Source organism: Euphorbia lathyris, chromosome 4, assembly GCF_963576675.1.
Source record: "Euphorbia lathyris chromosome 4, ddEupLath1.1, whole genome shotgun sequence".
Lineage (NCBI taxonomy): Eukaryota > Viridiplantae > Streptophyta > Magnoliopsida > Malpighiales > Euphorbiaceae > Euphorbia > Euphorbia lathyris.
In genome coordinates, this window is record NC_088913.1 from 81,184,656 (window position 1) to 81,207,232 (window position 22,577).

A 22,577-nucleotide genomic window follows, 5' to 3' on the forward strand; every position below is an offset into this window, starting at 1 on the left:
TTAAAACGCACAAAGTAAGACTTAATTATTAATTTTTGATTCACTTTGTAAAAAACAAAGTAAGGATAGCGTTTACTTAATTTTAAATATTAAAAATAAAATTATGCTTAATTATTAATTTTGTTTTTTTATTAAAAAACTTGTCACGATATTTCGCTTATATTAGAAAGTCCGACTCAGCAATGACTGGGAAACGTAATGCACGCGAAGGAGGAGAGCGTGGAGTAAAAAATGTTTTTTCTTTCCGAGAATCACAGCAGCCAATGGGAAAAGACAATTTTTGGTTCTTTTAGTACTTTTACTTTGTCCTCAATCATTGTGAGGTGTAAAATTATAAAATAAAATTACAAATCCCCCCTCATATTTTTTTGGGATGGCAGATATATCCCTCAAGTAAGAAAATGTTAACGTTTCTAATTTGAGGCAATTAAACCAATATCTTTTTTTTTTTTGAAGAAATTAAACCAATAGTTTTTTTTTTTTTAAACATCTTGGAGAATAAAAAAAGCTCTAAAATTAGACTGTAAATATCGTAACATCATGATTAAATATCGTGCGTTTTGATCTAAATTCAATATATTAGATCTCACAGTTTCAAAAAAATATATGCATGTATTAGATTATTATTTTACTAATAAGTACCAGACTAGGGATGCAAATGAACTTGCCTACTTCATAAAATGTTCAAGTTCGGCTCGGTTAAAGTTTAGATGGATTAGGCTCGGCTCGAGCATTAATGAATCTGAGTCTGAGTTTACTTCAAATTCTTCTTTTACGCCATGAAAAAAACTCGATAGTTTTTTTTTATTAATAGTATATATATATATATATATATATATATATATATATATATATATATATATATATATATATATATATATATATATATATATATATATATATATGGGCAATTAATTTATTAGTCCCTATATTTTGACAAAACATACTGTTTAGTCCTTGTATTTTCAAAAACACACGATAAGATCTCTAACCTTTTTCTCGATGAATTGTTTAGTCCCTAATGTTTTTCTCAGTGAACTGTTTAGTCCATGTCGTTAGTCTCTTATTGAAGATTATGTTAGTCAATTTGGATTTGAGTCAAAATCTATTTAAAATAAAAATGTAATGCCTTAACTACCATTTACCATAAAATCATATATATAAGACCATTATCTTCATTGTTTCTTATCTTTGCGTTCTTCTTTTCCTTTATTTTAATTTCCTTTAGACTCTACTGCATCTAAAATCAACTTTTGAGTGTTCTTCTTCTTGATATGAGTTTTTTCCACCTTCAACTCGAACACGAAGAGTAAGTGAGAGAGATTTAAGTCGATTTCTACCTTCAATTCAAATAGGAAGAGTGAGCATGAGTGATTCGATTTAAATACATTTTAATTTACATATATATTATTGAGTTTTATTATTTAATTTAAATACATTTTAATTTTGTAAATTTTTATTAGTTTTTTTTAATTAATAACTTTGAACCTCACATAAATGTTTAGTCCAAAAGTCAATTTGAAACTATATAGTTGTAGACTACAAGTTAAATTCGAATTTGTTAGATTTTATATTTGTTTAATCTTATTATTTTATTTAAATTTGTTATAGATTGTATGTTATATTTGTTTTTTGGACTTTAAATTTGGTATTTCTTCATTAGAAGAATGGTTTTAAATAATAGAATGTTAATCAGTTACAATTAACTATATTCAAAACTGTTTCAAATAAATTCAAACGAGCCGTTCAACGAGCTTTGAGCTCAAGCTGAACTGAACCTATATCGAGCTCGAGCCGAATTCCAAAATTGCAAGCTGGGCGAGTTTCGAGTTTGAGCCGAGCCGAGCTTGCCCCTATACGAGCTCAGTTCGACTCATTTGCACCGCTCATTGCTAAGACCTTCTTCCCCGATCCACCCACTCCATAGCAAGTCGTTACAAATATATTGAAGAATTTTAGAACCAAGCCGAATATTCAGAAAAAAAAAAAATTAAATCGAATTAAACCGTTAAATATTTCTTTAGAACCGAATTAAATTGAAACATTGATTTTATTAAATACAGTTTTGGAGATATCCACAAATTGTAGTGAACCATACTAACCTTAGGCTAAATTCAACTTGTCTAAATATTGCAATTGCCTCCCTTCCAACTTTCAATTGTAACAACTTACTTTTCAAACTTGTCCAATTGTAATAGAACCTCAAATTACTGACATAGATTGCAATTAAAGAAACACGTGAAATACAAAAGCTGCAACACTCGTGGAATGTGATAATCAGATCTTTGGACCTAAAAAAATCAATATTTAAGTAACTAAATCCTCAATTTTTTAAACTTGTCCAATTATAAAACATAACCCCTAACTTTCAATTGTAAAACATAACCAAATAATTGGAGATCTCAAATTTTCTTCTGTGTTTTATATATTAAAACAAAAAATTAATTAAGCTATTTATAAGTAAACATTATGGCAGAAATTATAGTACACTGGCATATATAAAAAAAATATAGATGTTAACCTATAGTATCAAGTTATATAAATATAAATTTCAGATGTTTTTATTTGTAAGTAAGGATGACTACAAATGCTGGATAAATACTCCAAAAATACTATTATTTAATAAAATAGAAATAAAATCTTAAAATTAATTCAAATTCCAATGTAAATGATTTATTTATTGACCATGTCAAAAATAATAATTGGACTATTTTAATAAGTCAACTTTTGAGACCCGCCAAAAGAGACATAGAAAATAGTTAGAAATATCAATATTAGAATCGATGATTGGTTTAGTTATTTACGGTTGGAAAAACTACTTTTAAAAATATAATTTTTTGTTTTTGTAAAACTATAAAAAATAAATAAAAAATATTTATCGAAATATTTAAAATTCTATTTTTCACTTAAACCAAATAGAATATAAAAAGTAGATAATCAAACATCCATAAATATCTAAATTTATTTTTTTTTTAAAGTAGCCTATGAAAAATAAAATGTATTTGATGTAAAAAATATCTTGAACCACGATGTAATTTGTCATTTTCAAATACGTGTTATTTTTGTAATTGAATTCATATAATTTTTAAAATTGGTTGATAGAAAATATTAATTTGAAAAGTAAAGAACATTATGCACCTATGAAATCATGGTAGCTAAATTCAAGAATTCTTAATCCATAATTTTAGATATGATATGTCATTCTAGAATGTATCAGATCAGAATATCATGATTTTCTATTTTATTTTATTTTATTTTATTTTATTTATCAAATATATGATTCTTCTAAATTCTCTCTATAGAAAAAATAAATTTAAATGAATGAAAACCTTATATATAAACTTATAAATTCAAAATAAAATTTTCAATCAATTTCATCTGGATTTTTTTTTTTTTTTTGCTAAATCAATTTGAAACAATATATCTTTTTTTTAATAAATTTGAAACTATATATATATATATATATATATATATATATATATATATATATATATTAAAAGTATTATTTATAAACAACTTAAAGAAAAAGTATTTTTTTACTTTTTATCTTTTTCATATTAAAAAGTAAAATTTTAAGTTGAGAAACTAGATGAGAAGCCGGAATGAGTATTCGATATCTTACATGCATGTAAAGGATGGTTGGGAAGACGAAGCGAGAGAGCGAAAGACCATCAGATGAATCTCTCTAGGGACTGTGAAATATTTGATTGGAAGTCTATCCTTTCGGGAAGCAGGCGCTGCTTGTAGATGCTGAACGAGCGGAAATATGTGGAGCTTGATTTGGTGGAGGTGCTGGAGCATATGGGGGGTTTTGGTAAGGAGGCATACCTGGTGGGGGTTAGTTTCCTGCTCGAACCACCTCCTCATGAGTTGTACATGGCCGTAGGTCGGTTGTTGTTGCCTTTGTGTTTCACCCCTGTTGTTATTTTATACTTGGAAAACTACTTTTACCAATAAGAAATCCCTACTTTTACTAAAAACTTCGTTTACCAACAACAAATAGTAAACTGTAACAGCAAACAACAAATAGCAGGTAAACCAAACAACCCCTTAATATATCAATAGACCTTTGAATTTAACTTAAAAAGTTAATAAGCATCTGAATTTACAAAGTATCTTATTAGTCCACTAAACTTACTTAAAGTGACATATTGTTCACCTTTAATTTATTTAAAGTGACATATTCGCTATTTGAACTTACTTATAGTGATCTATTGACATCTTAAACTTGCTTAAAGTGATATACATTTTAATTTGTCTAAAACCAATTGATAATAGTGTATCAGAACTTGTCTACATGTCCATGACGTCCTGGAAATCTTACTTGCTATTAGCTTGTAAAAGAGAACCGAAGGTCAGACGGGGACGGAGTCCCATGAACCCATTCTGATGCCTAAGTCAATTTACGATTTAGGAAGGATTGAAGAGTATGGACTAGTTGTGTGATAATAGTTAACATAATGTAACTTGTGTCTACACATGTCTATATATAGGGTTTATTTAGGTCGAGGCTTTTACATATTAGGAATCCTTATGACTTGAGGATGTCCGTGTCTCCTAAGAAATCTGTATCCTGGGAAGAATCCTTTGTCATGTGGAACTCTAGTACTTCTCGAATGTTCTTTTGTTCAAAGGGGTCTGAAGCCTTTAAGGGCACCCTTAGGCGTGCCCTCGTACACGTGATATTTATGCTTAAAGCGGAGATGCTGACATCATTTTGTATGATGTCATTTTGCATGATATCACCAATCTTGTTATGCTAGGTGAACTTGGGGAGTTAATCCCCCTATGTCTCAATAGAATTTGTTGGATACAGAAAATGAGAGACACGATCTACCACGTATCAAAAAGAAAATGCCAAATAACTAAATAATTAGGAACTTTTGAAAGTTCACGGGACAGTTGATGTTCTGGGGTTATTAAATACAGTTGGACAATAATACGATGTTATTGAATGAAATTGCACAAGAATGCGGGTTATTGAATACAACTGGATAAAAATACAAGGTTATTGAATGCAATTACAATAATATGGGATAATTTGGAACTTTTAAATGTTCAAGACGACAATTGAAGTTTTGGGCCAAGTGAGGGGGGCAACAAATATATTAGGAATAACAATTATGTGGTAAAAAATTTATTTTCCTCCTGTACTTTAAAGATGTTTTGTTAGTTTTCTGAACTTGATTAAAATAACATGATTTAATACTAGATACCGTAAGAAATGATTTAGACAAATTGAATTGTATATCACTTTACAAATTCATGGAAAATTCAGGCTGCTATAATCTAGAAAACTCTTCAAATTGATGAATCTAAGGCCCCGTTTGTTTGGGAGAAAATATTCTGTAGGAAAATATTTTCCTAATTTTCCACTGTTTGTTTGGGCAGGAAAATAAGTCAAAGGAAAATAAGTTGCAAGTCAATGGAAAATGAAGAAAGAAATAAGGAAAAATATTTTACCATTTTCAAAAGGGTAAAACATTTTCCCCAAAACATACGCATCTAGAGAAAAATGGGAAAAAAATGAAAAAATATAAAAATATGAAACACGAAAAAACATGAATAACGTCAAAACGTTACAAAACACGAATATGGAAAAAATCCGCAAAAAAATGAAAAGGTGAACAAACGTGAAAAACACAAAAACGAAAAAAAAGCAAATACTTGAAAAGACACAAAACATGAACGCGAAAAAGTGAGAAAACACGAATTATACAAAAACGTGAAAAATACAAAAAAACACGAAAAATGATAAAAACACAAAAACGTGACAATAAGTGAAAAACCCGATAAACATGAAAAGACAAAAAATGCAAACAAAACACGAAAACGTAAAAAACACAAAAACGTGAACAAAACGAAAAACATGAAAACGTGAATAACACAAAAAGTAACAAAATGCGAAAAATAAAAAAAAAACGTGAAAAAGTGTAAAACCGAAAAACTAAATGTGAAAACACGAAAAAATGAAGAAAAAATGCAAAAAAAAAACATAATAACGTTAATAACACGAGAAAACGTACAAAAAAATGCCAAAAATGTGAAAAAACATTTTTCGTGATTTTAACATTAATTTTTTTTCACATTTTCGTGGTTTTCCACTTTTTTCCATGTTTTTAATATTTTTTTACTTTTCGTGATTTTCGCATTTTTCCACTTTTTATGTTTTTAACAAAATTTAACATTTTCTTTGTGTTTTTTCACCTTTTTAATGGTTGGAAAATATTTTTCAGTGTTGTTGCCAAACACAGAAAAATATTTTATTTTCCTGCACAATATTTTTCCTGCATAAAATTTTCCAGAACACAATATTTTCCCCCAAACAAACAGAGCCTAAAAAAGAATCATAACATGTATTTTTATACTACTCTCAATTAGGGTAAGAAATGTTGGACAAACGAATTCGTCTGTCTTAAAAATGTTAAATGTGATTAACCAAAAAACAAAGCGAACATAGAAAAACATATTAACAGTAAATAGAAAATCAAAAGAATGGAGTTAGACAAATCTGAAGTCTGTATTAGCAGTTTCCTTAAGACGATGCCGTCGCTATTGACGATCGTCTCCCATGATACAACAGATTACGCAAGCGAACTCAAACCATGTGTAGCCTAATTATCACCGGAGTAGGAAAACAAGACATTATGAACAGACTGATAAGTAGGAAAAATTCTAGATAATATTTTTTCTAACCGTATTTGAACAACTTGTGAATTTTGACAATCCATTCTATATAAATAGAACTCGAAATGATATATCATTTCACGAACAAACATGACTGTACACGGACAGACACGACTGTCTACATATGAACACGACTGTTCACGAAGGACACGACTGTTCATGAAAGGAGGTATTTGTTGGTATACAAATTAATATATAATTTTATTCAAAATTTTCCAACAATCCCCCACATGAATAAAATTAGAAACGAGACAATTACGAAATGGTGATAACTTTCTACAGAAGATATCTGCATAAGATATGTAGATAATGTGCCTTGAACCTTCCCTTGTGAAAGTATATTTACTTTACTGGCTGACTAGTAGACGCGATGTCTTTGAACTATTCTGTCGTTTGTGTAAACGATAATATACCCCACACAGATACCAACATAACACGGTATGGTTCTCATGGTTATGTTCGTTATGGTCATGAACATCGCCTGGTTCTACGAGAGTTTAAGAGAACTAGGCCCCACACTAGTCTCCATCGAAGCGACCCCACTTCACTCTGACATAGGTGATTTATTTGCTCAGAATACTGATGCACAATGTATCATTAAAAGCATATAGCTTAACCTTTACCCGTTGGTGTCACTGTTTACATCTAGGAATGGACGAGGGTTTAACCCCCTACAGTGAAAGCGCAAGGTTTATGCAATTAGGTTGTCCCTTTGAACCTAGATCTTGGGATCTCCAGTCAACTAGGTAGGGTTTTCCTTCACATAACGCCTCTTCTCTATGGGCTTTAGTCTCATTCCTTTCGATGATGTTTCAATTTGATCTCAGTTTAACCTTTAGGTTAGCGGATCCACTGTGTTATCCTTTGATTCTACAAAATCAGTTAGAATGACACTCGTTGAGATCAATTGACTAATGGTGTTATCACACGGAAGCTTTTCTACCCGAGTTTATCATTCAGAAGCTTTTTATACTGCATATTCACCAATTGATATGATATTTTTCTTCGATTCCATCATTGTGACGTACTTATTTTAAGGCAATTTGATTTCTACATTTTTAGTGACTTTCATAAATTAAATCTAGCCAACTAATGTTCATCTACCAACGTCTAACTCGGTTAGATAACATTACCGCTCAGCTTTGTCAATTTATGATATTTCATATTTCTAATGTAAATCCACCCTTACGCGCGAGAATATCAAATATGGAATTTTCGCATATCATCATCATCTATAAAGAAAACGTATTTTCTTTTATCACAAAGTCTTTAAAATTCATATAAATGAATTTTCCTAGATTTTTAGTGTGGCTTACACGTTGCCATTGGTACAAATAGGCCTGAACCCTTTGAAGTGACCGTGTTCTTAAAACCGGATCCATCTTCAATTAACACATGTACCAATATATGACAAAATGAAATTAATCTGTTTAAACAAACAGAATCAATATAATAATTGACAAAATGAAATTAATCTGTTTAAAGTTGCACGGATCAAAAGCGAAATAAAACAAAAATCTAAAAACAACAATATCAACTTCAATGCATGGATTAGAAGGATATTTCATGATCAGAATATCTTCTTCTCATATTCTGCTAATTTACCATGAAACTAGTATGTAGGCCAACATATTGCTGCCATAGATTCGACATGATATCAATTTATCATTAACACAAATGCACACAAGCACATATAATATATATATATATAACTTTTGATCAGACAATAATCACAAGATAGATAATATAATTACTGCACTAAACTTCAAGGATCAGACAATCGAGCCCAGATACCATAATTTGGTTTGTCTAAATCACTGCACCAAACTCCACAGACCTGACAAAAAAATCCAGCACCATCAGTAAGTATAAAGAAAACAATAATCAACAAAACATGGTTAAGGGAATGAGCAAATTCACTTGCTCATTAAAGTGCATGTGAAAATTTCTGAATGAAAGATACCTTAGCTAAGTAGGATCCGAATAAGGTAATCCCTTTAAATATAGGGTCTGGACATTTTTTTTTTGTAGAATGTGTTGGTGCATAATTATAAAAATTATATTTTATCAGTCTCCAAAAACATTAAAATATCACCGAGAAGAATAAAGAGACTTTTTTAAGGGAATATAAAAAGAACAAGTACTAGTTATATCTATTTTTTTAGCATCACGCCCTTCTTGCAGATCTGAAATTTTGGAATGGAAATTGAAGAATCATGTTGAGATAAGTTAGAATCCTGGTTCCTTGGTTTGTTACGAGTTCGTGGATTACTCATGGCGTCAAAACAGAGTAGTATTGAGGGAGATATGTGCATTTTCCTAATAGATGTGCATAGAGTTGCGAAAAGCGTTTCTGGTTGGAAAAAACTTCAACGTCCCAAACTGATTCCAACCCACGTTCTAAGGTGGAATACTTCCCTAATCTAAGGACATAAAAATTTCAGTCCAAGTGGAGTAGTAAAAGGGCAAGATTCCAACAGATTTGTGTCAGCCGTAATTATAAAAGGCTTATCTTTTCACTTAAAATTGACAATACAACAACACATCAAAACCCAAAAAACCAAAATCTTCTCCGGCCCTGTTCTCTTGTTCTCTATCTCTTTTCTTTCAAACCTTCTTCTTCATCTATTCTTCAAGTTTTCTCATATTCACACCAAACTTACACCATGTTAACCCAAGTTTCCATCCAAGGTCCCAACAATTTTCACAAGAGTTTTTAAGTTCTTTTTATTGTTTGTAAGTTTCCAATTCAGCCTTTTTAAATTTTAAGTTTCTTGATATAACCACTATCCACGTACTCCATTATCGTCTTAGATAATTGTACCCACGTTCAGCACGATCTTTTACCGATAGCTCACAGGTAACTTCCTTCTTGATTCTTATAAATAGGTTGAAACCTGAAGAGGAAGGGGTTGGCTTTTAGAGAGAGAAAAGACTACTATATTTGACTGTATCTGACTTAAGCATCAGAGCGTTTGTGGGAAGACCGCTTCCCACACTGTAACAAGTTCAATCCTCAAAGAAGACGTTCAACCTTCATCCAGAAGATGTTCAACCTTCATCCAGCGACGTTCAACCTTCATCAAAGGACGTTCAACCTTCATCCAGGAGGATCGATCCTCAAGGAACGCCGAAGGTCATCATCCTGATTGGAAGGACCACCTTCCTTCAGAAGTTCAACGATTGATCTCCCATCTTACAAAATTATTGTTTAGTTCAGGCTACAACAATTGGCGCCTTCTGTGGGAAATCGATCAAAAAGCCATTCATTCTACGTCATCTACTTTTCGTAATCAAAAGGGATGCCTCCTAAGAAATCTCAAATTCCACCTTCTCAAGTATCCCATATCCCGGACGAACATGATACACATCCAACCAACAAAGGAGAATGTGTTGAAAACATTGAAGACCAACAGTGGCCATCAGGAACAAATCCACCTACTGTTCCCTTGGCAGATTATGAAGAGTTGAAGAATTTTTTTGAAGAAAACAATAATCAACTCCAAGAATTAATGATTTTTTTCCAAGAAGAAATGCGAGATAAAGAGTTTCGAAACAAGGAAAAAGGTCCTGAGATCGAGTTACCACACGATGAAATCTCAGAACCACGTGAAGGAGGGAAGCGCAAAGGAAACAACTTAAAGATCCACGAAGTTGTGGAAAGTTCTTGCAAAGAAAATCAAATGGCTTAGTGGTAAGGAGTGTGAAGTGTAGCTGAAGGGTCCAAGGTTCGAACCCCAGCAGCATCAATCCTCAAGGAGTTTCCATCATCAAGGAGGTTCAATCCTCAAAGAACTCGACCTTCGTCATCATTCTGGTTGGAGGGTACACCTTCCTTCAGGAGTTCAATCCTCAAGAAGGTTCTATCCTCAAGGAGGTTCCATCATCAAGAAGGTTCGATTATTAGGGAGATTCGATCCTCAAGGAGGTTCAATCCTCAAAGAACAACATCCTCAAGGAATGTCAACCGTCGTAGAGGAACGTCAACCATCCTCAAGGAGGTTCAATCCTCAAGGAACTCGACCTTTGTCCTCACTCTGATTGGAAGGCCCACCTTCCTTCAGGACTTCACCAACTAACCTCTCATCTTACCTTATTTATGATACATACTCCTGAATTTTTATATATATATATATATAATATGGAGGAAAAGCTAACGCTTTCACCATCGTGTATGCAGTTGTCTCTATCAAAACTGTTAAGACATAAGGCTGTTAAGATGCCTGGTGTAGAAAAAGCATAAACGCTTTCACCACGGTGCACGCAGTTATCAAGGCTGTTAAGACGCCTGGTGTAGAAAAAAGCAAAACGCTTTCACCATGGTGCACGTAGTTATCAATGATGTTAAGACACATGGTGTAGAAAAAAGCAAAACGCTTTCACCTTAGTGCACGCAATTATCAGGGCTGTTAAGACACATGGTGTAGAAAAAAGCCAAATGCTTTCACCAAAGTGCACGCACTTATTTCTATTAAAGCAATAAATTTCATCAAAATCACATTCAATTCAGATTGAATTTCAAGTGATTGGGGAGCAGGAATGATTGAATCCAGAAGAGTTCAGGTTAAAAATCAAATCAAAAGCATCTTTTACGCTGAGATTCCTGTAAAAAAGGAATCTACATTAGAGATGAATCTACCTCAAAGAGGAATTTACCTCAGACGAAGTAAGCCATCTGCAGAAGAAAAAGCTGAAAAATTATTAAGACGAAAAAATGAAAAGGTTTGAACCATGGAAATCGTCAAAAAGTGTTGAGGTTCGATCGCAAAAGACGTTTGCGGGTTTGATTTTTTGTAAAGACAAAAATCGCAAAAACGTCGTAGGATCGATCCACGCTCAAAATAGAAAAAAACGCAAAAAAGGGCCAAGGTTCAAGTTCTGTTTAAAATCGCAAAAAGCGGTTAAGGATCGTTTTTATTCAAAACGAAAAAGCGGTAGAGGCTCGAGTCTCGTTTGAAAATATTGAGGATCGTTTTTCAAAACACAAAAACGTTAGAGGTTCAAGTTTTGTTCGAACTCGTAAAAACCTCGAGGATCGTTTTTATTAAAAAAACGCAAAAGGTCGGAAAAACGGTGAAATTCGAACTGTTGGACAAAACAAAAAATGCAAACTCCATTGAAGGTCAATTATTTCGAAACAAAAATCATCACAAAAGTGTTGAAGTTCGATGCTTTTCTTTTTTATTTCATCGAGAAAGAACCCGACTTTTTCATTCATTTTTCCAAAAAACTTATTCCGTTCTTACTTCTTGTACGAAATCGATAATCCTGTCAGGGAGATTCGTGCTACTATTTTTGAGAATCATTTCTCGAGCGGTTAAGAATATTTATTTTTCTCACTCTTGTTTTGGAAAATAATCCGAAAATAACAGTGGGGAGCAATTGATATAACCACTACCCATGTACTCCATTATCGTCTTAGATAATTGTACCCACGTTCAGCACGATCTTTTACCGATAGCTCACAGGTAACTTCCTCCTTGATTCTAATAAATAGGTTGAAAGCTGAAGAAGAAGGGGTTGGCTTTTAGAGAGAGAAAAGACTACTATATTTGACTGTATCTGACTTAAGCATCAGAGCGTTTGTGGGAAGACCGCTTCCCACACTATAATAGGTTCAATCCTCAAAGAAGACGTTCAACCTTCATCCAGAAGACGTTCCACCTTCATCCAGCGACGTTCAACCTTCATCAATGGACGTTCAACCTTCATCCAGGAGGATCGATCCTCAAGGAACGCCGAAGGTCATCATCCTGATTGGAAGGACCGCCTTCCTTCAGAAGTTCAACGATTGATCTCCCATCTTACAAAATTATTGTTTAGTTCAGGCTACAACATTTGTTAAGTACAATTTCTCAATGGAATTGTCAAATTTACTTTGTAATTTCGAGCTTTCAGTTATTTCACTCTTATAATCAAAACTTTCAAAATAAATAATATTTTTTTTATCATATCTTATGAGTTGAATTCATCTTGGTAGCCATTCCAAAACTAGCCAAGGTTTCTAGAGTGGATCTAGGAACCTTTATATTATTTTTTCCAATCCTTGACCCTCATCATAATCGCTTGGTTCGAAGTCAATTAATTTAATTTAATTTTGGGAATGTGCTTCTTTGGCACGTCTGTAAGATCCATCAAAGCGAAGGTTGAAATTAGTGAATGATTTTTCACAAAAAAAAAATCGTCGCTAACAATTTGTTACGCCAAGTGGGAGCATTTTCATTGTCTAAAGGTGGATTCAAAGTAATATAATCGTGATGGGGATAAAATACCAAGATGCGAAAGATGCTACAATACCATTGTATTTTAGTGGTTTCATTCAAAGTCGTTTATTGACAAAAATTAGAGCGGTAGTGATGCGAACCCACGAGAAACGGTGCCTCGAAAACCAAACAACTAGATTTGATTCCCAAGAAAGCTAATGAATCAGGGTTGGATAGAAAAGAACCTTTGTAAAAAGAAATTGCAAAGACTCAATCCCAATCTCCAACAACCAAGAATAAAATCCGAATGATAAATTGAGACAGAAGAAAACCCCTGCAAAACAGAGTTGCAAGAACCCAATCCCTAATCTAACTAACAAGTATTCGATTCCGAATTTTTCAGTTGTAGTGCCCCACAGAACACAAGAGAAACCCTCACTTGAATCTCAAGAGAAGAAATTCTGAACTTTAATTCCAATGATAATCGATGTCTGTCGTACAACCTAAAAGAAACTAAGTTTAAATACCTAATTAACTCAACTAAAAGTGGACGTAATCTTCCTTACAAAATAAGTAAAACAATTCACCACTCAAGGACTAATTAGCAACTTAATTAATTAAACAATAATCAAATATTAACTAATGACATAATTGTAAATAATGTTGTATGGAGTTATGGAATTCATGAATCCCACGCCACTTTGCTTGGGAGTAGGCAGAAGGCAAAGTCTGCTAAGCCGTGCCCACGTCAATTCCATGCCACTTTTGTTATGGAGAAACAGAAGCCAAAGTCGTCTAAACCGTGCCCACGCCTTAGGAAAACTTCTGAAATTGTTATTAAATCCTTGAAAACAAAGCCAATCGATCTTAAAAATTCTCATGTGAATCTGAATGCTTCAATTGACCTCCATATTCACATCCCATGCAACTTGAAAGAGATACGACGTTTAATGAACCATTAATTTCAGAAACTCTGCTTTTATCTGCGACGTCCATCACTTGGACCATATATGACTGAAACACCTCTTCGAACTGCTTGGCTCTTGCTCGGATAACGGGTCCATCAAGAAGCTTTAATTGAGTGATGTGAGATCCCAAGTTTAAACTCTGATTTCCATTTTCATCAGGTAGCATGGATCCATTGGTATAATGTTTTTAGGTGTTGCACGGATGACTATATTCATTTTATTCATAGTGACTTATATGATATTGATATTGATTGTAAGTGTGGTGTTTATGTTCCTTCTACGTCATGGTCTAACGATGAATATGGCTGATATGTGGAACGAGTAACTAGTTCCATGAAAACCTATATGGTTCTAATTATGTTAAAATGTGGGAGCATATATGGAAGAGTAAGCCTTATTGCTCAAATAATTACTTTTATAATAGTAAGGCCTAAAACCTTTATTTCCATTATCCTTGTCAGCAATCTTATTTTAGAAAAAATATGGTACGACTCGAGTGGACCATGAGTTCTATGAGAATTATACATCTTCTGATACTAGTTATAACATAAATTAGTTCGAGGATTCCAGTTCTGATGAAGATGTGGCAGCGATTCAAGTTATTAAAAATGATGAAGAAGCCGAATACTTACTTGTAGAAGAGAAGCAATAAAAAATGATTTGCCACAAGATTGTCAATGGCTGGAGCAATTCAGGATAGAGATGGTTGGTCTAATAGCCTATTTTAAAGGTTGATCGGAGGACATCCAAAAGGAGGAGATTTTGCATGGTACGAAATTGGAGATTCCTCCCACACCCCTAAATCCTTTAAAATCCATGGAAGCAGCAAAGATTCCTGGCATATGTGAAGAATCCGCTATAGGAACCACAGAGGAAAAAGATGTTTCATATGCCTGTAACTCAGAATCCAGTCAAGAGGATGCAAATATTTTTAATAATTGTGTTTCGGAGGCATCCGCAAAGAAGAGATTCAATAAGAATTTATTCTAGAAATATCTCCCACACATATGAATCCTTTCTAAAATCAATGAATTTTATAAAAAAAAAATCCTGATATTAATGAAGAAGCAGTTGCAGAAATTCAAGAACAGAATGATGATTTTTTTATGGCTATAACTTACTATTCATTCAAGAGGATGCAAATATTTTCAATGATTGTGACTCGGGGGGGGGGGGGGGGGGGTTGGATTGTGACTCGAGAGGGGGTATCGGATTGTGACTCGAGAGGGGGTATTGGATTATGCCTATTACCGAGAAATTATATCTTAGGCAGTACCCTTAATTATAAGGCAATAATTAGTTCTCTTAATTCGCTTATGTGAACTAACTTAATAGAGTATGCATTGATTAGTAATCTGCTCACATTTGGCGGGTTGAAGACCCAAAAGTGAAACCGTGAAGCAATAAGATACAAATCTAGATATCATAGTCTGTTGCCATAGTGGGTACGATAACAAACTAAAGACTAGTATGGCGTTGGTTGTGATGGTGTTTCACCGATTATAGACGTTGGATGTCAAACCAAGGGCATAAGGGTTTATGACATGGTAAGCTCTGAATGACCCTCTACACACAATTATTATTTTCTATAATAGTAGGGCCAAAAACCTCTGTTTTATCATCGTGCCAGCAATCTTATTTTAGAAAAAGTAAGGTCACGACTCCAGTGGATCATGAGTTTTATGAGAATTATACATCTTCTGATACCAGTTGATAGCATACCACTCATCATGAATACATGTGGACCAAATACCTCCTCTCTCAATAGTAACTGCTAAAGTCACATAGACAAGTCAAAAGAGATCTTAATGTCACCCACATCTAGCTACTTGATGAGTGGAATCACAAGTGTGTTGTAACCAATATCGACCACACCATTAACTGGCTGATCATCTGCTCTCATTTAGGCGCACAACCCAAACCTTCTATAAATATAAATATACAGTTTGACATTCAATTCATTCTTAACCTAAATTTACGTACTATTCAATATCATCTCTTATCATTGACTTAAGCATCAGAGCGGATTCACCAGCTCCCGATCCGTTATTGACCACATCTTTTTTTTATCTTATCTTATGCACATTAAGTCGAACCCAATGTAGATTCTCTCATATCAAAGTGGTGTTGTGAGCAGGGATCTGAAAGATTTATACAATGACTCAACTAAATGATTTCATAATTCCACCAGCCACTAACATTCTTTTTACATCATCTCAGCCAACTAGGAATTGAGGCCTAGTGGGCGCAAATTACAGCATGATAGAACCTCTTCTGATCACCCTGACGCTAGATCAGCAAATAGAGACATACTTGGTCTCTTTAGATCATGAGCAGCGAAAGTTCATGAATGGAAAAACCAAGCGACTCATCTACGGTCCAAGAGGTGATGGACATCCTCAAAGGCGAACCTACAACCGTAGATGGAAGTCGTTGGAGCAGAGTTGAGGGAAGCAAAGGAAGCAAACAGACACTCTTACAGAACTCTGGTGAATCTCGTTTTCGTGACCGTAAGGAGAACCGCATAAAAGTTCCTGGTTCAACATCTAATAATCGATGACAACCAAATCAGATAAACCTATAGACAAAACTAATGTTTGCACAAAACTACATTATTTTACATTTTTCCATTTATAGAATTATTAAAAGAACTGAACCAAGCTTACTTACGAACGTATTCATGAATATTATAACCGAACTGTTGAGTGTGCTTGAAAGCTCTCAAACCGAGCTTCACCGTACTTAAACTCGGCTCATTTATAAATCAAGCCGAACATGGTTGAAGTTTTATCGAACCAAACACTGAGCCATTCATTTACAACTCTACTCGAACCTCGTTTCCCTGATCACATCAAATAACATTAAAATTGTGCTCTGATGTAAAATGTACTATCATAACCATAGTAAACAAGAATTGGATTGATATAAGGTGAATTGTAAATTCTACTGTAAAAACACCTAATCGAGAGGTCTGTGATTTAGCCCGACTTTGAGAATAAATAGGCTTTTCCTCACTGGATATGACATAGAAACCTCCCAACAAGTGAAAGAGAAAAAAAACATGTATCATGTATTGCAAGGGCAACCTTCTGTACAGAATAGAATTATGTGCATCTTATATATGCATAAGGCAAACAAAACTGATACCGGAAAATGTAGATTTCGCCGAGTTTTTCAGCTCACAATAGAGATAAATACAACTTCAAAAGCTGTAAATTCTCGAAAAAAATTCAGTTAGAAACGGATTCGTATGAATACGCCAGCCAAGGGTGCTCGAGTGCCTCCTTTGCAGTCGGACGCCTCGAGGGATTGACCTCGAGCAAACTCCTCACGAAGTCAATAAATTCAACATCATCAGTCCTCAAATGCTGCTCCAATGAAGACTCCTCTGGGATTAAGCATTCTAGTTGGTCCGTCTCCTGGTAGAAGAATTAGTCAGGTTTCGCAACGGTAGGGAAAAAACGATGCATGTTTCTGAGTTCCGTGGAGGAAAATAGGGGAAACTAACCTCATTTACATGATAGAGATCATATTCTTTTGTGAAGTACTTGTGAGTTTCCTGACCTCTCACCAACATCTCATAATCGAAAGGACCGAGCATCCCGACCACACGTGCAAGGATCATTACAACTGCATCGTTCGGAAACAGCACCTGATAAAGACACGGATACTAAATAATTAGAACTTTAATGATGCTGAAGCAACCCATAAGATCAGAGATGCATACAACTTTTGACTTACTTCGCCAGAGATTAGCTCGGCCAAGATGCAACCGAGAGACCACAAGTCAATCTTTTGATCATAAGGCAGACCGAGAATGACTTCGGGGGCTCTATAGGAACGAGATTGTACATATAGGCACAAGTTATCCGATAGAAAGCAACTGCTTCCGAGATCAATTACTTTTATTTCACATCTTCGGTAACTCTTTATCAGAACATTTTCAGGCTTTAGATCACAATGAATAATTCCCAAGTGATGTAAGTAATCTAGAGCTTCCAAACACTGGCGTGCTATGACCTGCAAGAACAGTAAACGTTGACAGTTACACGTGCCGTCTGTTAGTTTTACAATAGCGGAAATTACATTTTCCCGGGATGGATGGTTTTCTTAATAAGACATAGCAACTACAATGGTTAAATGATTTGTTCATACATCCATTAACTCGGCCTCTCCGAATAGATCGACCAAATTAACTTTTTCAGGCCCCAAAACTTGCAACTCGAGATGAGCCAACTCGGTTAAAAGAAAAAGGACAGGCCATTAATCGTGTCAAGCAGCTGAGCCATACTAACCTGTAGCCTACTGAGAGTGAAATATGGTTCACCACCGGATTCTTGATTGAATTTCTGAAACTCGTATAAATTCGCCCGAAGGAGCTCACAAACAATGAAGAGATGCTCCTGCAAACAAGATTAAATGGGTCTGTTAGGCATGCTTTACATAACAAGATTACTTTGACAAGTTTCAGACACGAACTTCGAACTAAATCCCGGTGTTTTTAACGTACAGAAGACATACCTGGTGGTAGAAGTAGTCATAAAGACGAAGAATATGGTGTTGATCAGCTGGATCATGTTTATTGACAAGCTTTAGAAGCTTGATTTCGTCTAAACTCTGATCGAAAAAATCTTTATCGTTCTTTATAATCTTCAGGCAAACATCTACTCCTGTGTGAAGATCATGCGCCTGAATAACCTTACTAAAAGCAGCCGAACCTAAGTATTCCGTGACATAATATCTGCCAGCTAGAACAGTATTTAGTACAATAGGTAGATCCTTGTTCTCCTCGAATCCCGTCCTGCAGATAAATCAGCATAAGATCAGTAAAATGATTCTAAGCATCAACTAAATGTCCAATGAATCAGCGAGACGAACCTGTTTTTCCTATGAATGATTCGCAGATTGAACACTTCGTATTCATCCTCCTGATTATCAAACATCAGAAGCTCATCGGAGTTTTCGTCCGCAGCAGCCTGAAGCTCACCGTTTTCTCCATTTGCTTCTCCGTCTTTTTCTACCTCATGTTCATTCGGTATGTTCTTGGAGAAGTACTTGTAACTCCAATCACTACTCAATTGTCTTTCTACAGGGTAGTTACTGTCACTGTTTTTTCTGTTCCTGGGTTCTATACCATAATCAGAAGGGATATCTCCAACTTCTAGGGGATCCGCGCATCCATTTCCCTCGAAATGATAGTGATCAGTTGTTTGAGGTTCCTTTTTATGTTCCACGAATGTCATATTAAAAAGACAAGGCTTGTCCAAGTAATCATTGGTAGCTTCCGTATCGAATTCTTCAGCTCTACGGTACAAATCCAGTGGATTTTCAAATTGGTGCGCCGTGTCTGATGTAGTGACGAACTTATCCTCGCTTGGACCACCAAAGTAGTCGAGACCGTTGAAGGATGGACTCAAGAAATGATCCTCATCTTTCTCATCATACCAATGCAGGTCATTTTGCAACTCGAAATCAGGGTAATCACGTGCTGTCCCGAATTGAGACATTCTATCAGATGATGATTCCGAATTAGCACGAGATGCAGAACGGAGTCCATATGGATTCGTAAATTCTGCAGAAATATGAAATGCAATGCTGAATACTAACCAAACTTAACTCAATAAAACATGTTGTCAGTTTTTGTATAAGCAAACTCATCCATATATCGTGTAAATTACACGGACGGTCACATATATTTCGGCAATTTTTTAATAAAGTTATAAAAGTTCATTTTATCTCAATAAAGTTACGCACTTTTGATATTTGTATTGACAAAATCACAGTTATTATTTTACGGCCACACTGTCACCGGAATTGCCAAAGTGGACACTTACTCCGGTCATACGTTCACTTAAAACCACATAACATACAATTCGCACCATCCCTCTCATCAATCACGGATCCAGGATTCACGTAGACGGAGCACTTATGGGTGCTAACTTGATTTTTCTTAGTGTTTTTACATAAAAATTTAAAACCCCCTTCACAGTTTCCATAGAATTTTCAGCGCCAAAACCCCCGGATCCGTCCCTGCCTCTCTTTCTCTCTCGAACAGAATATATAATTTCAATAATCAGACTTAGGTTTTAGGGTTAAATGGAGCCAGTTACTGGTCCAGGGGTGCAAGGGGCTTGAGCCATCACTGGTCGTCGGAAAACGCCAAAAAACTCCATGGAAGTTATAATTTTTTTTTTTTTATCTAAAAGCACTCAAAAATATCAATTTTGAGCACCTACAGTCACCAGAGAGCATCCCAAGCACCCAAGCACTCTTGCCGGTGAATCCTAAATCCGTCATTGAATGGACTGTCCACGCGGAAGAAACGACTTTAGTAAGCTTCAATTTCAGTAATTCCGGTAACAGTGTAGCCGGAAAACGTTCAATGTAACTTTATAAGCTTAATATCAAACAAGACAAAATGAACTTTCATGATCTTATTTTGAAAGATTATCCAAATGTTTGCAATTCTTTGATTTAGCCCCATCAGGGACGGATAGCGCCGTTTTTGGAGCTTTGAGCACCCATTGATCGCCCGAAAAAAATTATTTTTCTATGAAAATATGAACGGGACTTTAATTTCTTATAACAAAAGACTAAAAACATATCAATTTAGCACTCATAAATCACCGTAATCAGTCAATTCCCCAAATATATCATATAGTAAACTTCTTATGCCCAATTCCAATCCAGAATAGAAATTTTATGCAATAACTAATCCTTTAATTGCTCAAAATTTACACATTGAAACAGAAAGAAAAAATCTTGAAGTCTTTTTACTAATTGAAAAATAAAAATTTGAACTTTTAATCAAAATTAAGAAACTAGAAGAACCTGAAGAGCAGAAATCACTGGTAGAAGATCCCAAGCTAACGAATTCCTCATTAGAGCCAGAGGGGGAACAGGGTTTAAACCCAGAAACATCACCTTCCGGTCGCCGGAGAGTCGCCGGAATCTTGACAGGAGGCAAAACAAACAAGAATTTCTCAAAATCAAAACAACCCAGTTCGTTTTTTTCAATCATATCTTGTTTAAGAGCTAATTCAGCCTCTTTCAACCCATTCAATCGGAGAAAATCCAGCACAGCTTCGATATCTGAGAAAACCACGGGTAGGGGCTCCGGTTCTGATTCTTCCATGATCATGAAAAGTCAAGGAGAGAGTAGAAGAAAAGGGGGGAGAAGAAGTTGTTGGGGAGTAAATTGGAATTGGGCAAAATTGGGGGGTCAAAAGGGGGAAAAAAGAAGACATCTTTCAGGTTTAGCATGCTCTCTGTAAAACGGAAGCTAAGGAGAGAGAGAAAGAAAGAGAGAGAAAGAGAGGGTAGTATGTCTTTCTTACCAACTTTGAAAAGTGAATATCTTGTTCTAGGTGTTTATGGGCTTGCTGGGCCCATTTCGGGAATTGACACGTGGGTTCATCTTAGTTGTACACGTGGAGTATAGACGGTGGTATGCGTGATTAACGGTTGATTGATTGTTTTGGTGGCGAGTCATGGCTCTCATAGGTCGTCGTTTTTATGGGACCGTTTCTAATATTCTTCTTTAATTTTTTTTCTTTCCTTTTTTTCGAAATTTTGGGTTTTTATTATTATTTGTGTGTATTTTTTATTTTTATTATTTTATAATTACTAAATCTGATCCAAAATGTTTTAATCTTCCTAACCTAAAATATATTCTATTAATTTTATCCCTACATTATTAAAAACTATTAATTATTACACCGCAACTTTCAAATATCAATTATGTCTAAAATATTTAATGTGTTAATAACATAATTACAATAAATAAATAAATAAATATATATATATATATATATATATATATATATATATAAAAGAATGCTAACAACTAAGTCCATCTTCAATAAACTCTTAGAAATAAATATTATTTTCTACAATACTCATTATATTTCCTCATTTTTATTATTTTATTATTAAAATTATATTTTTTTGTTATATTTACTAATAGTGAAAGGAGATAGACTGCTCAACAATGAATTGTTAATAAAAAAAATGAATTAAGGAAGCACTAAGGTCCCGTTTGGTACGCTGTAATGAGCGTCGTAATGGAATACGCATTACAATGGAGGCTCATTACTATGTTCGGATAGGTCATATTATTTTTGTCGTAATGGAATCACGAATACATAACTCAAGTTTTGTTTACAAATTTATGTAATGAACATTACATAAATAATAGACACAAATCTTCATTAAGACTAACTCTTGTATTTTTTTTTATTAATACTTATTATGCACAATTCTTATTAAACGACAAAACAAAATTAGAAAAACATAAAAAATGAAAAAAAAACGTGAAAACTCAAAAATATGTAAAACGTGACGAAATATTGCCCGTCACGATTTTTTTTTGTTTTTCGTCTTTTTTATTGCATTTTTTCATGTTTTTCGTGTTTTCTGTTTTTATCATTTTTCAAGTTTTCATGTTTTTCGATGATTTTAATTGTATAAATAATTTTTTATGATTAAATTTTAACTAAGCAAATATTAAGTATCGTAACAGTAATTAAGTTTCATCATTTTTTTAGTTTGTCAACTAAACATGGTAATGGAATCACTATTCCATTCCATTACATTACAAGGTTGATTACATTACATTGCATTACGTCATACCAAACGGATCCTAAGAGGTTGAGATACACTCTCTATTAATAGAGAGCATTAAAAAGTTCTTAGTGATTTGAAGAACCACTAAAAGACC

The 22,577-nt window shown here is 34.2% G+C and overlaps 1 protein-coding gene across 1 annotated transcript; it reads right to left on the reverse strand.

Annotated features, from left to right (window-relative positions):
* Nucleotides 1–16,908: 16,908 nt before the first annotated feature.
* Nucleotides 16,909–21,187, reverse strand: LOC136226419 (uncharacterized). The gene is made up of 7 exons (XM_066014888.1): nucleotides 20,690–21,187; nucleotides 18,737–19,430; nucleotides 18,380–18,659; nucleotides 18,154–18,261; nucleotides 17,600–17,878; nucleotides 17,367–17,510; nucleotides 16,909–17,277 (listed from the first exon to the last, which is right to left on the reverse strand). Exons 1-7 carry the CDS (start codon nucleotides 20,997–20,999, stop codon nucleotides 17,089–17,091), a joined length of 2,004 nt encoding a protein of 667 aa, XP_065870960.1. The 5' UTR covers nucleotides 21,000–21,187; the 3' UTR covers nucleotides 16,909–17,088.
* Between the last annotated feature and the right edge of the window lie 1,390 nt (nucleotides 21,188–22,577).

Coding starts and splice junctions, on each gene's coding strand:
- LOC136226419 (XM_066014888.1), bottom strand. CDS start 20,999: ATGATCATGGAAGAATCAGAACCGGAGCCCCTACCCGTGGTTTTCTCA. Junction 18,262..18,379: donor ATGACTACTTCTACCACCAG/GTATGTCTTCTG, acceptor TCTTGTTTGCAG/GAGCATCTCTTCATTGTTTG. Junction 17,879..18,153: donor TCACTCTCAGTAGGCTACAG/GTTAGTATGGCT, acceptor CTGTTCTTGCAG/GTCATAGCACGCCAGTGTTT.